Source organism: Leucopleurus acutus, assembly GCF_964270905.1.
Source record: "Leucopleurus acutus genome assembly, chromosome: 21".
In the NCBI taxonomy this organism is placed as follows: Eukaryota; Metazoa; Chordata; class Mammalia; order Artiodactyla; family Delphinidae; genus Leucopleurus; species Leucopleurus acutus.
Window position 1 is genome coordinate 33,360,070 of NC_139163.1, and position 16,188 is coordinate 33,376,257.

Consider the following 16,188-nt stretch of genomic DNA (forward strand, 5'->3'; position numbering starts at 1 on the left):
CCTGGTGGCGCAGTGGTTGAGAATCCGCCTGCCAATGCAGGGGACACGGGTTCGAGCCCTGGTCCGGAAAGATCCCACATGCCGCGGAGCAGCTAAGCCCATGCGCCACACAACTCCTGAGCCCACGCTCTAGAGCCTGTGAGCCACAGCTACTGAGCCTGTGCTGTAGAGCCCATGAGCCACAACTCCTGAGCCTGCACTCTGGAGCCCGCATGCTACAACTACTGAAGCCTGCACGCCTAGAGCCCGTGCTCTGCAACAAGAGAAGCCACCGCAATGAGAAGCCCGCGCACCGCAACAGAGTAGCCCCTGCGTGCAGCAACGAAGACCCAAACACAGCCAAAAATAAATAAATAAATAAAGTACATTAAAAAAAAATTTTTTTTTACTGCTGTCCTGAAACACCCTGTAGATTTTAACTCAGAATTTATGAGAACTGGTAGGTGAGAGATTTTTAAAAAAATTAAAATACACATACCATAAAGTTCTTTTAAAAGTGCATAATTCAGTGCTTTGTAGTATGATCGCAGGTTGTGCAGCCATCACCACTGTCTAATTCCAAGAACATTTTTATCACCTCAAAAGGAAACTCCATAGAGAGAGTTTCTCTGGGATCTGCTTTACCTTTATCTCCTCTAGCCTTCATGAGCGACTATTTACCTCAAGAGCCAATTCAGAGAAAATAATTGTTTGGAAGCCACATTTGAAAAATCAAAATGAAAATAGTTTTAAGTCCCAAGAGAGAAACAGATGGAGTCTTACGAGTAAATTACTTGCATTATTGAATTACCTGCTTTATTGAGCTTTTCCTTATGCTTGGCCAGAGGCAGTTTTCTGATCTTTCATCCTTTACATTTGGTAGTGGGTTTGGATCAGAACCCTTTGGACCAGAGGGTTCCAAATGCCAAACCAGTGCCCCGCCACATAGCATTATTTGATGAACTTGTTAAAAATAGACTTCCAGTCTTCTTCAACTTCCCACATGATTCGGGTGTACACCCAGGTCTGGGAACTACTGCTTAAGACTTTTACAAATACATAATGTCCATTTATTTTCTCTTTAAGCAACACACCCCTCCATAAGGTATTTTTCCCAATTTCTAGATTGAAAAACTGACATGAAATGAGGTAAAGTGGCATATCCAAGGTCACACAGCCAGCAGATTAGGAGCAAAGCTGGGGATGGAGTTAGTTTACATGCAGAGCGTGTTCAGTGAGGGCTGTTCTGGGCCAGGTTGGTGATCAAGAGATGAGTGAGGTGTGGCCCTCACCTGTGGTCTTTTTCATTCTAAGCCTACAAGAAAGAGATGAATTCAGCAACTGTAAAACGAAAGTGGGTGCTTATTTCTTTTCAAACTACATTGTTATTGACGAGGCGACTGGAGAGAGTGTGGAGTGAAATTCAGTATCATTTCCTACAGATGATGTTTATTTGGTCCATTTATTCAGTTACTAACGATATATTGAACCTCTGCATGTATAAGGTTAGTGTCAGTGGGTAGCCTGCAAGGGCCCTCTTTTCATTACCTCTCCCAAGTAGACACCTAAGTAGAAACCACCTGCTATGTGATCTTTAAGACCATTTCCTTAGTTTCCGCCGCCATAACCATCTCAACCCACAAGACTGTCAAAAATATGAAGAAGCTGCTGACAGCACTTGTTAATAGTTCTTTTTTTAAAGATTTGATAGATGACACGGCACAGAGAAGTGGACGCTCACCAACTGTTAGTAAATTGCTACAGCACTTGGTCAGGGCAGTTTGGCAATATTTATCAAACACCTTAAAACGTTCATACACTTTGATCCAGCAAATTTACCTCTAGGAATATAACCCTGTAAGTAAAAATGTATTGAAGGCAGATGGTCCCCTGACCATTATTTGCCGGGTTTCCATTGTCATTACCTAGTTTGACCTCATGTGTTAACATACAAACCTATTAACATAGGTCTCCCTGCCTATTCCCTGCAAGCCTTTCTTCATACTGCAGCTGCTGTGATCCTTATACGATGCAGATCTCATGGCCTCACCCTCCTGCTTAGAATCCTTTGCTTTCTCTCCTTGCTCTGAGGATGAAGTCCTAACGTGACTTGAGAGGTTTTGCACAACGATGCTTATTTCTTTAACCCTGTCTTTCCCCGTTCTACTCTCTTCCCTGTTTTATCTCTTCTTCTGATTCCCATACTCCTCCATTTTACAACCTATAAACTGCAGAGCATGGCTTGCGTCTATCTATTCTCAGTGATTTATTGCCTTCTAAGTCCTGGTTGTGCTACTGAGTAGAATCATTGCTGGCTCAGCTGTATCATTATCTTGCTCAGAAATAATTTCTACTAATTCTCAGCTATGTTACGTTAGTTCTGATTCATAATACATTGAAAATCAAAATGAACTGAATATCTAACCTAACTGTGTGATTTCTACATCTGTATAAAGATATTTTGGTTCTGAGTAAAAGAAATCCCAGCCTGGCCAGGCGCAAAGAAGAGACGTATCTCGCACCATAGGAGGCCGCAAGATTTTTAGTTTAGTGGCTCACTTTTGGCCTCAAGGACCCCGTTCTTTCTGTTCCTCTTCTCTGCCATCCACTGCATTGGCCTCATCCTAACGGTCAACAAGATGACTGCTCGTGGCAGTTGAAGCAACCAGCATGTTTATTCACACCAAGGGGAGGTTGGCTTTTCTTTCCCGGAAGCCCAAGTAAGCCTCTGTTTGCATCTGTTTGGTCCAAATTGTCTTTGCCTGTGCACCCATGAGCCAGTCACTGGCAGAGGGGATGACGGTACCGTGACTTTCTTAGATGATTATCTGTGAGGAGGGTGAATGCGGGGAAGCCGCCCAGTGTCCACCACCTTCTCTCTTTTACCACAAGGAAAAAGTTGCAATAGCAAGCTGCGGGAAACTTCCGGTGAGGGAAAACATTTCACAGTGTTCTGCTTTTTAAAACGTATTCAACGCCCAAGATGAGGTAGAAGAAGTCTAAGAATTCTTCTATATGGTTAACCATGGAATCTTTTTTTCCTTTTTTTTAATTTCCTTTTTCCAGATCCAGACATTTAATGTGGATGCACCATGCCAGACCGTGGAAGATTTAACGAATGGGGTTGTGATGGCCCAGGTTCTCCAAAAGATGTAAGAATAAATTGCTTTATCTTTTTGTATCTTATTATACATGGATATTTATTAGATTGAAAACATGGACAAAAAAATACAGTGCTCGCATGAAACACGTGTTGCGCGGAGACCGAGAACTGAGCAGCACAGGTGGTTCCGGCAGCCTGTGCTTGTTTAGGCACAGATGGACCGGCTGCAGGGGTAGTTAGGGCTGCAATTGCTGCAGTACTCCAACGGTTTCAGCAGAATTCTTTCTTCCTGTGGTTTTCAGTGTAAGCTTGGCAGACATTTTCCTGTTAGCGTCCAGATTTTGCCATCATAGAAGGATCTGAGAGGTTTACTCTGTCTTTAGGGCTCTGCTCAGACGTTGTCTTACCAGCGGGGCCTTCCCTGCCCACCCCTAGAAAATAAGCGATAGCCATGCCCTGTGCTCGGTTTCCCTTTTAACCTTCCGTATGCTTCTCAGAAGTAGGTAACACCATATCGTATACCATGTATTTTGCTTGCTTATTTGTTACCTGCTGCTTCCCCCCACACCCGTCTGCAGACAGGCAGACAGACAGACAGACAGACAGACACACACACACACACACACACACACACACACACACACACACACACACACACAGTGTAAGCTCCACCTAGAGGCAGGGTGAAAACATAATAGTTGTAAAATTGATATTGTATGGCTGTCTTCAACTTTTGACCTAGGAATTTTTCAAATAGAGGATTACCTGTGAATTTAAGATGTCAGTAAGTTTGATGTGATTTGGGGGATACTTCTGTCTTTTGAAGCCCTGAGGCCTTGTCAGCCTGAGACACTAAAGAACTTACATGGGACTTGCTGAGATTTCCTGCAGCTCTATTGAGAATCAGTATCATTGCTAAAGGATTCTTGCCGTTGCTCCCCTTGCAGTGAGCTGTGTAGAGCTGCCCGTCTGGAAGCTTCTCAAATGCCTGCATTTCAGAGAATCTACCTGCCTTTCACACTGGCGGTTCATGCTTGAAAACTATAGCTTGCTGTACCTTTCTTCTGCACCTTACATCTCTCCAGACATACAGGCATGCAGACTTTCTGGCAGAGCTCAAGAAGGCTAACTTGAAACTGACCAGCCCGGGTTCTAGCACAGAGAAGAGCGGTCTTGTGATTTTCGTGGACACTTTTGAGTGGTGCCCTAATAACGTTTAGCTTTTGAATGGTCTAGAACAGCGGTCCCCAGCCGTTTTGGCACCAGGGACCAGTTTCGTGGAAGACAATTTTACCATGGATGGTGGGGGAGTGGTGATTCAGGCGGTAACGCGAGCGATGTGGGGGATGGTTCAGGCGGTAATGCGAGTGATGGGGAGGTTGGTTCCGGCGGTAATGCGGGTGATGGGGAGGTTGGTTCAGGCGGTAATGCGAGCGATGGGGGCGATGGTTCAGGCAGTAATGCGGGTGATGGGGAGCGGCAGATGCAGCTTCACTCACTCGCTTGCCACTCACCTCCTGCTGGTAGCGGTCCACGGCCAGGGGGTTGGGGACCCCTGGTCTAGAGAGTTTCAGTGCAGTTCTTAATAAAAATTATTTGTGGGCAAGTGGGCCTAGCTACATGAGCTTTCCAGGTATGTGTCATTAAATGAATTTTTTGCTTGTTAGTTTGGGTAGGATTTCTGTTGTAGAAACCAGAAGAAAGACTGTATGAATATATTATTTTACCAAATCAGGATCATAACATGCATTATGTTCTGCAGAGTGGTTATTCTCATTTACGAAAGTCTTGTGGGCATATTTCTCATCAATATTTAGTTTTTTACATTTTTTTTCCCAAAACGCATTCCTTTTTTCATTTTGTTGTGGTATAATGTAGACCGAAAAGCATACTAAAAGAAGTGATTAATTTGTGTGTAGTATGTATATATTGTATGTATATGCACACATGTATACACACATCCATGTAACCACCACCCAGACTGAACTATATAACATTTTGAGCCCCCAAATGGTCCCCCTCATGCCCCTCCCTAATCAATACCCCTTGCCTCAAAGATAGCCATGGTTCTGATTTCTACACCATCCTTCTTATAAGTGGAATCATACAGTTTATACTCTTCTGTGTTTGACTTCTTTCACTCAACATAATGTCTGTGTGATTCATTCATGTTGTTTATATTGTCTATTTAAATAATTGTATAATAACAGCTTCACAGAAGCTTCCTCCTTTGTCAGTTTGATGTTTATTGAACGGCTACTCTGCATCCAGCACTGGTGATGCAAGGATGAGCCACAGTCCACAGGGTAATTGTGTTCAGAGAGTTTATAACCTGGGGAAAAGCAGATGTTAAATGACCAAGGAAACAAAACTGCTGGTATAACAAGCGCTACAGAGAAATTGTGAAAATTTCTAAGTTAGCAGTTGTCTCCCCAGGGCTAGCATTCAGAAGAGTCCAAACCAGAGATATCAATTTGGGTGTTTCTTAATTGAAGCCATGAGTGTGGATTAAATCACTCAGGGAAGAGTATAGGGTAAGAAGAAAACAGTGTGTAGCCTGAGCCTCGAAGAACTCTGACATTTAGTTGTTGGTTAGAACATCTACCAGCAGAGGGACCAGAGAGGCACAGGGAAAGCCAGTAGAGTGTGGATGCTGAGAGAAATAGCAGATCTCTTCATTTAAGCCCATAAATGGGCTTACAGTATGTTTTATTTTTTGAGGGAGAGGGTGTGGCTTCTTTCATGCAACATAAAATTTTGAGATTTATTCGTGTTGTTGCCTGTCTTAATATAGTCCATGCACATTCCATTGTATGGATATACCACAATCCATCCATCCATCCGTCGGCTGCTGAGGAACTCCTGGGTTATTGTAGTTTGGGGCTGTTACAAATAGAGCTGCTGTGAACATCAGTGTCTACATCTTTGTATGGACACATGCTGCCATTTCTCTGGGGTGAAGTTCCAACTCGGGGTGAAATGGCTGCAACATGTTGCAGGTGTAAGTTTAATATTTAAGAAACTACCAAACTGCTTCCAAAGCGGATGTACCATTTATGTTTTTACAAGCAGCATGTCAGTGTTCCAATTGCACCATGGCCTCACCAGCACTTGCTGGGATTGCTCTTTTTAATTATAACCATTCTAGTGGCCGTCTAGTGGTGCTCACTGTAGATTTTATTTGTATTTCTATAATGACTAGTGATGTCGGGAATCTTTTCTTGTATTTCTTGTATTTATTTACATTTACTGTGTGTGTGTATATATATATATATGCATACATATATATATCTTCTTTGGTGAATTGTTTGCTGTAATCTTTTTTTGTTTGTTTTTAATTTCTGGGTGTGCAAGCCCAGTGCCCCACCATGACTCTGGGATCTGGGACATCCCTGGGACTATGGGGCCCTCTAAGGGCGGCTGGCCAGACCATGTCCACACGCTCGTGGCCACACGCTCACGTCCGCACACTTCCCCACCCGCGGGCACTGGGTCAAGCCAATGAGGCACAGGTGGGGTTAGGAGTTTGTGGCCACACCTGCCTTTGAATCTTGGCTGTCCCTTAATAGATGCTTGACCTTGGGCCCATAACCTTCCTGTACCTCAGTTCTCTTATCTGTAAGTTGGGGAAACTACCTATATGTTTAGAGTACCTGGAGCGTAGTGAGCTTACAAGAAATTTTAGCTGTTGGTATTATTTCAGTTAGCTAAAGGCATCATTATACACTGTTAACAGTGTATGCTTTCATTTATCAATATAGGAATTTTGAAAATTTTTATGTTTACTTACATTTTATTGAAGTATACTTGATTTACAATGTGTTAATTTCTGCTGTACAGCAAAGTGATTCAGTTATACATATATATTCTTTTTCATATTCTTTTCCATTATGGTTTATCACAGGATATTGAATATCATTCCTTGTGCTATACAGTAGGCCCTTGTTGTTTATATACATAGTAGTTTGTCTCTGCTAATATCAATCTCCTAATTTATCCCCCCCTCACCTCCTTTCCCCTTTGGTAACCATAAATTTGTTTTCTACGTCTATGAGTCTGTTTCTTTTTTGTAAATAAGTTCATTTGTATCATATTTTAGATTCCACTTATAAGTGACATCATATGGTATTTGTCTTTCTCTGTCTGACTTAATTCACTTAGTATGACAGTCTCTATGTCCATCCGTGTTACTGCAAATGACATTATTTCATTCTTTCTTACGGCTGAATAATATCCCATTGTTTGTATGTACCACATCATCTTTATCCATTCATCTGTTGATGGACATTTAGGTTGCTTCATGTCTTGGCTATTGTGAATAGTGCTGCTGTGAGCATTGGAGTGCATGTATCTTTTCCAATTAGAGTTTTCTACAGATACATGCCCAGGAGTAGGATTGCTGGATCATATGGTAGTTCTATTGATATTTTTAGAATACTGTTCTCTATGGTGGCTGCACCAGCTTATACCAACAGTGTAGGAGAGTTCCCTTTCTCCACAACCTCTCCTGTTTGCTGTAATCTTTTGCCTATTATTTATTTATGTTTATTAGAATATAGTTGCTTTACAATATTAATGTTAGTTTATACTGTACAGCAAAGTAAATCAGCTACATGTATACATATATCCCCTCTTTTTTGGATTTCCTTCTCATTTAGGTCACCACAGAGCATTGAATAGAGTTCCCTGTGCTATACAGTAGGTTCTCATTAGTTATCTGTTTTATACATAGTATCAGTAGTGTATATATGTCAATCCCAGTCTACCAATTCATCCCACCGCCCCCCTTTCCCCCTTGGTATCCAAACATACATCTGTGTCTCTATTTCTGCTTTGTAAATAAGCTCCTCTATACCAATTTTTTCAGATTCCACATATATGTTTTGATATATGATATTTGTTTTTCTCTTTCTGACTTACTTCACTCTGTATGACAGTCTCTAGGTCCACCCATGTCTCTACAAATGACCCAGTTTTGTTCCTTTTTATGGCTGAGTAATATTCTATTATATTTATATATCACATCTTCTTTATCCATTCCTCTGTTGATGGACATTTAGGTTGTTTCCATGTCCTGGCTGTTGTAAACAGTGCTGCAGTGAACATTGAGGTGCATGTGTCTTTTTGAATTATGGTTTTCTTTGGATATATGCCCAGTAGTGGGATTGCTGGGTCACATGGTAGTTCTATTCTTAGTTTTTTAAGGAATCTCCATACTGTTCTCCACAGTGGCTGTATCAATTTACATTCCCACCAACAATGCATGAGGGTTCCCTTTTCTCCACACCCTCTCCATCGTTTACTGTTTGTAGATTTTTTGATGATGGCCATTCTGAGGTGTGAGGTGATACCTCATTGTAGTTCAGATTTTGCATTTCTCTAATAATTAGTGATGTTGAGCAACTTCTCATGTGTTTGTTGGCCATCTGTATGTCTTCTTTGGAGAAATGTCTATTTAGGCTTTTCGCCCATTTTTTGATTGGGTTGTTTGTTTTTTTGATATTTAGCTGCATGAGCTGTTTGTATATTTTGGAGATTAATCCTTTGTCAGTTGCTTCAGATGCAAATATTTTCTCCCATTCTGAGTGTTGTCTTTTCGTCTTGTTTATGGTTTCCTTTGCTGTGCAGAACATTTTAAGTTTAATTAGGTCCCATTTGTTTATTTCTGTTTTTATTCTCATTACTCTAGGAGGTGGGTCAAAAAGCATCTTGCTGTGATATGTGTCAAAGAGTGTTCTGCTTATGTTTTCCTCTAAGAGTTTTATAGTGTCTGGCCTTACATTTAGGTCTTTAATCCATTTTGAGTTTATTTTTGTGTATGGTGTTAGGGGGTATTCTAATTTCATTCTTTTACATGTAGCTGTCCAGTTTTCCCAGCACCACTTATTGAAGAGGCTGTCATTGCTCCATTGTATATTCTGGCCTCCTTTGTCATAGATTAGGTGACCATACGTGTGTGGGTTTTTCTCTGGGCTTTCTATCCTGTTCCATTGATCTATATTTTGTTTTTGTGCCAGTACCATACTATCTTGATTACTCTAGCTTTGTAGTATAGTCTGAAGTCAGGGAGCCAGATTCTTCCAGCTCCATTTTTGTTTCTCAAGATTGCTTTTGCTATTCGAGGTCTTTTGTGTTTCCATACGAATTGTAAAATTTTTTGTTCTAGTTCTGTGAAAAATGCCATTGGTAATTTGATAGGGATTGCATTGAATATGTAGATTGCTTTGGGTAGTATAGTCATTTTTCACAATATTGATTCTTCCAATCCAAGAACATGGTATATCTCTCCATCCGTTTGTGTCATCTCTGATTTCTTTCATCAGTATCTTATAGTTTTCTGCGTACAGGTCTTTTGCCTCGTTAGATAGGTTTATTCGTAGGTATTTTATTCTTTTTGTTGCAGTGGTAAATGGGATTGTTTCCTTAATTTCTTTTTCTCATCTTTCATTGTTAGTGTATAGGAATACAAGAGATTACCGTATATTAATTTTGTATCTTGCAACTTTACTAAATTCATTGATTAGTTCTAGTAGTTTTCTGGTGGCATCTTTAGGATTTTCTATGTATAGTATCATGTGATCCGCAAACAGTGACAATTTTACTTCTTTGCCAATTTGGATTCCTTTTATTTCTTTTTCTTCTCTGATTGCCATGGCTAAGACTTCCAAACCTATGTTAAATAATAGTGGCAAGCGTGGGCACCCTTGTCTTATTCCTGATCTTAGTGGAAATGGTTTCAGTTTTTCACCATTGAGGACGATATTGGTTGTGGGTTTTTTGTATATGGACTTTATTATGTTGAGGTAGGTTCCCTCTATGTCCACTTTCTGGAGAGTTTTTATCATAAATGGGTGCTGAATTTTGTCGAAAGCTTTTTCTGCATGATTGTATGGTTTTTATTCTTCAACTTGTTAATATGGTGTATCACATTGATTGATTTGCGTATATTGAAGAATCAGTGCATCCCTGGGGTAAATCCCACTTGATCATGGTGTATGATCTTTTTAATGTGTTGTTGGATTCTGTTTGCTAGTATTTTATTGAGGATTTTTGCGCCTATGTTCATCAGTGATATTGGCCTGTAATTTTCTTTTTTTGTGATATCTTTGTCTGGTTTTGGTATCAGGGTGATGGTGGCCTCGTAGAATGAGTTTGGGAATGTTCCTCCCTTTGTAATTTTTTGGAAGAGTTTGAGAAGGATCTGTGTTAGGTGTTCTCTAAATATTTGATAGAATTCACCTATGAAGCCATCTGGTCCTGGAATTTTGCTTGTTGGAAAATTTTTAATCACAGTTTCAATTTCATTACTTGTGGTTGGTCTGTTCATATTTTCTAATTCTTCCTGGTTCAGTCTTGGAAGCTTGTACTTTTCTAAGAATTTGTCCATTTCTTCCAGGTTGTCCATTTTATTGGCATATAGTTGCTTGTAGTAGTCTCATGATCCTTTGTATTTCTGCGGTGTCAGTTATAACTTCTCCTTTTTCACTTCTAATTTTATTGATTTGAGTCCTCTACCTTTTTTTCTTGATGAGTCTGGCTAAAGGTTTATCAATTTTGTTTATCTTCTCAAAGAACCAGCTTTTAGTTTTATTGATCTTTGCTAGTGTTTTTTTGTTTCTCTTTCATTTATTGCTGCTCTGATCTTTATGATTTCTTTCCTTCTACTGACTTTGGGTTTTGTTTGTTCTTCTTTCTCTGGTTCCTTTAGGTGTAAGATTAGATTGTTTTTTTGAGATTTTTCTTGTTTCTTGAGGTGAGATTGAATTACTATAAACTTCCCTCTTAGAATTGCTTTTGCTGCATCCCATAGGTTTTGGGTCATTGTGTTTTCATTGTCATTTGTTTCTAGTTAGTTTCTTATTTCTTCTTTGATTTCTTCAGTGATTTCTTGGTTATTTAGTAGCATATTGTTTAGCCTCCATGTGTTTGTGTTTTGTACAGTTTTTTTCCTGTAATTGATTTCTAATCTCATAATGTTGTCGGAAAAAATGCTTGATACGATTTCAGTTTTCTTAAATTTACCAAGGCTTGGTTTGTGACCCAAGATGTGATCTATCCTGGAAAATGTTCTGTGTGCAGTTGAGGAGAAAGTGTATTCTGCTGGTTTCGGATGGAATGTCCTATAGATATTAATTAAGTCTATTCGTCTAATGTGTTATTTAAGGCTTGTGTTTCCTTATTAATTTTCTGTCTGGATGATCTATCTGTTGGTGTAAGTGGGGTGTTAAAGTCCCCCACTATTACTGTGTTACTGTCGATTTCCCCTTTTATGGCTATTAGCATTTGCCTTATGTATTGAGGTGCTCCTCTGTTGGGTGTATAAATGTTTACAATTGTTACATCTTCTTCTTGGATTGATCCCTTGATCATTATGTAGTGTCCTTCGTTGTGTTTTGTGGGTTTTTCCTATTTTTTAATTGAATTGTTTTCATCTTATTAAATTTAGAGTTGTTTATATATTCTAAATACAAGTTCTTTCTCAGATGTATGTTTTAAAATATTTTCTCCCAGCCTGTGGCTTCCCTTTTTATTTTCTTAATAGTGTCTTTGCAGAGCAAATCTTTTTAAAGTTTTAATTATTAAATACTTATTATTTAATATATTTTTTTAAGTTCACATGTGTTTTTTTTTTTAAATTGTATTAAGAAACCTTTACCAAACTCAGGGTCTCTAAGATTTTCTCCTCTGTTTTCCTCCAGAAGTATTATAGTTTTAATGCTTATATTTAGGTCTATGACGCATTCTCAGTTACTACTTTTTGTGTATGATATAAGGGTCTCTTTCTTTTTTGCACTATTTATTGCAAAGATTCCTTTCCCATATTTTCAGGATTTTGATTATGTTGAACTAATGACTGGACAGACAACATCCATGGATGATTAGATTCTTGTTCATTGAAGTAATTTTTGATAATAGATCAGGCACTGAAAACACTTAAGATGTAGTTTATCCTTTTACATCTATATATCAACAAATACAAAATGAAAACATTTTCTTGAGGGGGCCCTTAAGTTTTTAGGGAGCTGTGACTCTTAATATTATCAAAACTCAAATTTATAGAATTTTCTTTCCTATTTTCTACTTCTTGGTTTGAAGAAAATTAACATTAGCCTTTGTAAAGATTTTTACAAAGCAGCACCCACTTTGGAGAGCACAGCATGTTCTATGTGAGACAACAAGAACTTGAATTGACTGTTTATGCTGTAAAACCTGTGATTCTCGGTGAACCTATGGTACACCTGCCAGAGAACAATCACTGCTTTGCACTGATCAATTTCGGGCCTGAAAGAATCCTCTTCTCCCGTAACAGCACTGCCTCTGCAGGCTTCTAAGTAAGGCTGTTTCTTCTTCATGTACCACTTGGCTCAGCATGGTGCCTCCTCAGTGCTGCTTCCAGACCGTGTCCCTCACATCTTCCCTAACACCCCCCAATTTTGAGTCTTATGACATCATCCCTCTCGTTTCTCAGCAGCTTTGGATCCAGGCATCCTGCTGCTCTTTCCAGTACCACCCTTGCTGAAATTCCTGGGGACTTGGCTATGGTCCTTCAGACCGTTGCCTGTCAACTCCTTGACTCATCTACTTTGGTCTCATCCTCTACCCAGTTTCAGCCACTCAATCTCGAGGTCATACCCCATGGCTTATCATCACCAGTAATCTGCGACCCTCTGTGGTCTCGGTTTGCTCTCTCCCGCCGTCTGACCACTGCCTCCTGTCTTTCCATCTCACTCTCTCTGGCCGCACATCTCCAGCCATCCTTCCGTTCTCGAGGGCAGGTGGGGTCTCAACACTGTCCTTCACCTTCCCCTCTTTCTTTCCTCTTATTCAGCTGAAATTCCGTGGTCAGTCATAATCACTCCCTGTGTACATTTTTAGCTTCTCTGCCCCTTTTTTATTTCTTTGTACTTTTTTAGCTAAACCACAACTTGGTTGAATCTAATATCCCACCAGTTCTGCGTCTCACCTATGCGGCTGAACCGAGCTGGAAAAGACACAGACTTGCTGGTGCGTCTCATTTTACATTTCCCAGTGTGAACCCCTGGTCATCTGGTACTTCCCCAGCCCTCTCACTACCCCTCTTCTGGGTGACCGTCTCCTACTGTCCTTTCTGCAGACCTTCAGCACCACTTCCCCACTCTTTCCTCTGATTACCTTCCAAGGTAAGGACCGCCTACTTCTGAGAAAGTTGAAACACATACAAGAGAATCTCTGTTGACTCCCCGACTACGTTTGCCCCCACCGGCATCAATGTGGCCACCTCGCTGCCCGTTACCGCCTTCGAGCTGTGCTGGGGGCAGTCCTGTCGTAAAGTCAGCGGCTGCACGTTGTCTGTTGGGTCCCTTTGCCTCTCACCTACTCAAGATCTTTGCTTTACCAGTTCTCCCCTCTTTGCTGCACCCACGGCTTCGCCTGCTCTGCAGGGTCATATCCACTAGCAGGGAAGCAGGCTTATTTGTCTGTAAACAGACTTCTCAGGATCCCACTCCTGTCAGCCACTGCTCCCGTTCTCCTGCCTGTGCAGCATCTGTCTCAGAGTTCTCCCCCACCCCTGCCCCCCTTAAACCCACTTTCGTCACGGTTTCCCCACCATCATGTTAGAACTGCACTTGTTGCTGATGCTAATGCCCGTTCTCAGTCCTCGTCTGGACTGGCAGCGGCGCTCAAAGGACAGATGCTCATCTGCTTATTACTTCCTTCTGACACTTAATAAGATTTGGCCTCCAGGATACTGTGACCTTCCAGGTTTCTCTCCTGTCTCATTGGATGATCTGCATTTCCTGTGCTGGTTTCGCTCTCCTGTGCTCCCTCCTAAGGACACAGAGCTTAAGGACTCAGTCCTGGCCCCTCTTCTCTTTTGTTTGCGTTCACCCCCTCAGTGATTTCGTCTAGTCTCTTAGCCTTAAATAGCATCCCTATCCTAAGGACGCTCAGATTTTTATCTCCAGCGTGAACCTCTCCTCTGACGTCCAGACTTGTCTGATTGTCTACTTAGCATCTCCAGTTGGGTCTAAAAGGCATCTCAGAGTCATTGTATCTAGAACTAAACCCTGTCTTCTGCTCAGACCCACTCAGTCAAAGTCTTCTCATTTCAGTTGTTGGCATTTCTGGCCTTGAGCTGCTCGGACCTTGAAACCTCTCTCTCTTTTTCTCCACATCCTGCATCCAACCCATCAGGAAACACTGAAGGCTACACTTTTAAAATATAGCTAAATCCAGCCTTTAGATCTAACTTCCAGATTACAGAGAAATACAGAGGACAGAGGAATAGGTTAAACTGAGCCACAAGGAAGGGATCAGGAAAATCTAGAAAGTGGGATATTTCACAGGACAGCTGACCTGGTCTCTTCAGCAAGTGAATGTCAAGAGAAGAAAGGAACGGGGTGGATTCTTCTAGATCACAGAGTCCAGAGAGAAAGATACTGACCAAACGCATCACGTGGTTCTTCTGGAAGACCTGCCGCGTGCAGAGCGTGGATGCCCCGGAGGACGTCATGCTACGTGAGAAAGCCAGTCCCAGGGGGCAGACTGCACCACTCCACTTCTGGGAGGTGTCTGAAGTGGTCAGACTCATGGAAGCAGAGTGAAGTGGTGGCTGCCAGGGGCTGGATTTGGGGGAAATGGGAGTTGCTGTTCAACAGGTATAAAGTTTCAGTTGCATGAGATGCATAAGCCCTTAAGGCCTGCTGTGCAGCGCTGTGCTTGTGGTTAATAGCACTGTACTCTGGTCTTGAATGTCTCTCGAGAGGGCAGAGCTCATGTTAAGTGTTCTTACCACAGTTTCAAAAACAAAAACAAATGCAATGCATGAAGCTTGGATCTTGTGTGAACAAAGACATTTCAAGGATGTAATGGAGGAAATTTGAATATAGATTGAGTATTAGGTGGTATTCTGGGAGTGTTTCTTTGTTATGTTAGGTGTAGTATCAGAACCATGGTTAGTAAGGCACAGGAATGTGCCTTACTTATTACAGATGTATAGTGGAATTTTTAGGAGTAAAAAAGTTTTATGATAAAAATTATTACCTTTACTGCTACCATATTGGTCTGGCTGCCGTCATCTCTTGCCCATATCATGTTGGTAACTTCCTGACTAGTGTCGGTGTTTCTGTAGTTGCCTGCCCCAGAGTCTCATGTGAACCCAGCAGCCACAGTGAGGTTTTCTGCTTAGAGCCCTGCACTGGTGCCCCATTTCACTCAGGGGAAAAGCCAAAGGACTCACAGTGATGTAGCAGAGCCCAAGTGACCTGAGCCCTTGGTACCACTCAGACCGCATTCCATTTTTTTTTTAACATCTTTATTGGAGTATAATTGCTTTACAATGGTGTGTCAGTTTCTGCTTTGTAACAAAGTGAATCAGCTATACACGTACGTATGTTCCCATATCTCTTCCCTCTTGAACTCTGACCTCATTTGCTGGCGTTCTTTCCCACAGCAGCGCCCTGCTCATCCTCACACGCCTTCTGCTGGGGGCATCGTGCGTGGCCCGTCCCTCTGCCTCGGATGTTTATCAGTCAGATGTCCACATGCTGCCCTTCCTCACCAGCTGCCAGTCCCCACTGAGAGCTGTCTGCCTCTCCACCTAGCCTACCCTGACCACCTGTTCAATATCGCTGCCGCCCTTACCTCCCAGAGCCCCTTGTCCTGCTCTAGAGTAGGTGTTCTGTAAATGCTAGCTAAATGAATGAATATGGAATTATGAACTTGGAAATGAAAAGAAAGCAACTTTTATCTTCTTTTATCCTTTATCTCCAAGAAGAGTTCACCACTCTGTCATTTTCCATCAACAGTTTCCCTGATACCAACTCGATGTTCTGACACCAGCTTCCTGAGGTAGCTCAGACCCCACAAGTTAAGGTCACAGTCCTTTGATTCTGACACTCGGGGCAGACTCGGCAGTTAAGGCCCCAGTCCCACAAGACTGTCGCCGCTGCAGACGCCAGGTAGATATGGATGGGGTCCTTGGGGCACCCACACTTCTGCCCAGCCAACTGCAAATGCAGGAGTTCCCATGAACCCCCTCAGGTTTGATATTGGCGAGAATGACACAAAACTCAGGGAAGCTCTATACTTACGATTACATTTTTATTGTACAGGATCCAACTCAG

At 41.6% G+C, this 16,188-nt stretch overlaps 1 protein-coding gene across 2 annotated transcripts in view; it reads left to right on the top strand.

Moving 5' to 3' along the window:
• The window catches only part of HOOK3 (hook microtubule tethering protein 3), a 104,345-nt gene that overhangs the window by 5,913 nt on the left and 82,244 nt on the right, over positions 1 to 16,188 (top strand). For both annotated transcript variants that reach the window (XR_014327086.1, XM_082863888.1), the window contains exon 2: positions 3,046 to 3,131. Coding sequence is in view for 1 of the 2 variants with exons in the window: in XM_082863888.1 (XP_082720014.1) it covers positions 3,046 to 3,131 (86 nt within the window). In the remaining variant the exon portion in view is untranslated. The remainder of the gene's footprint in view (positions 1 to 3,045; positions 3,132 to 16,188) is intronic.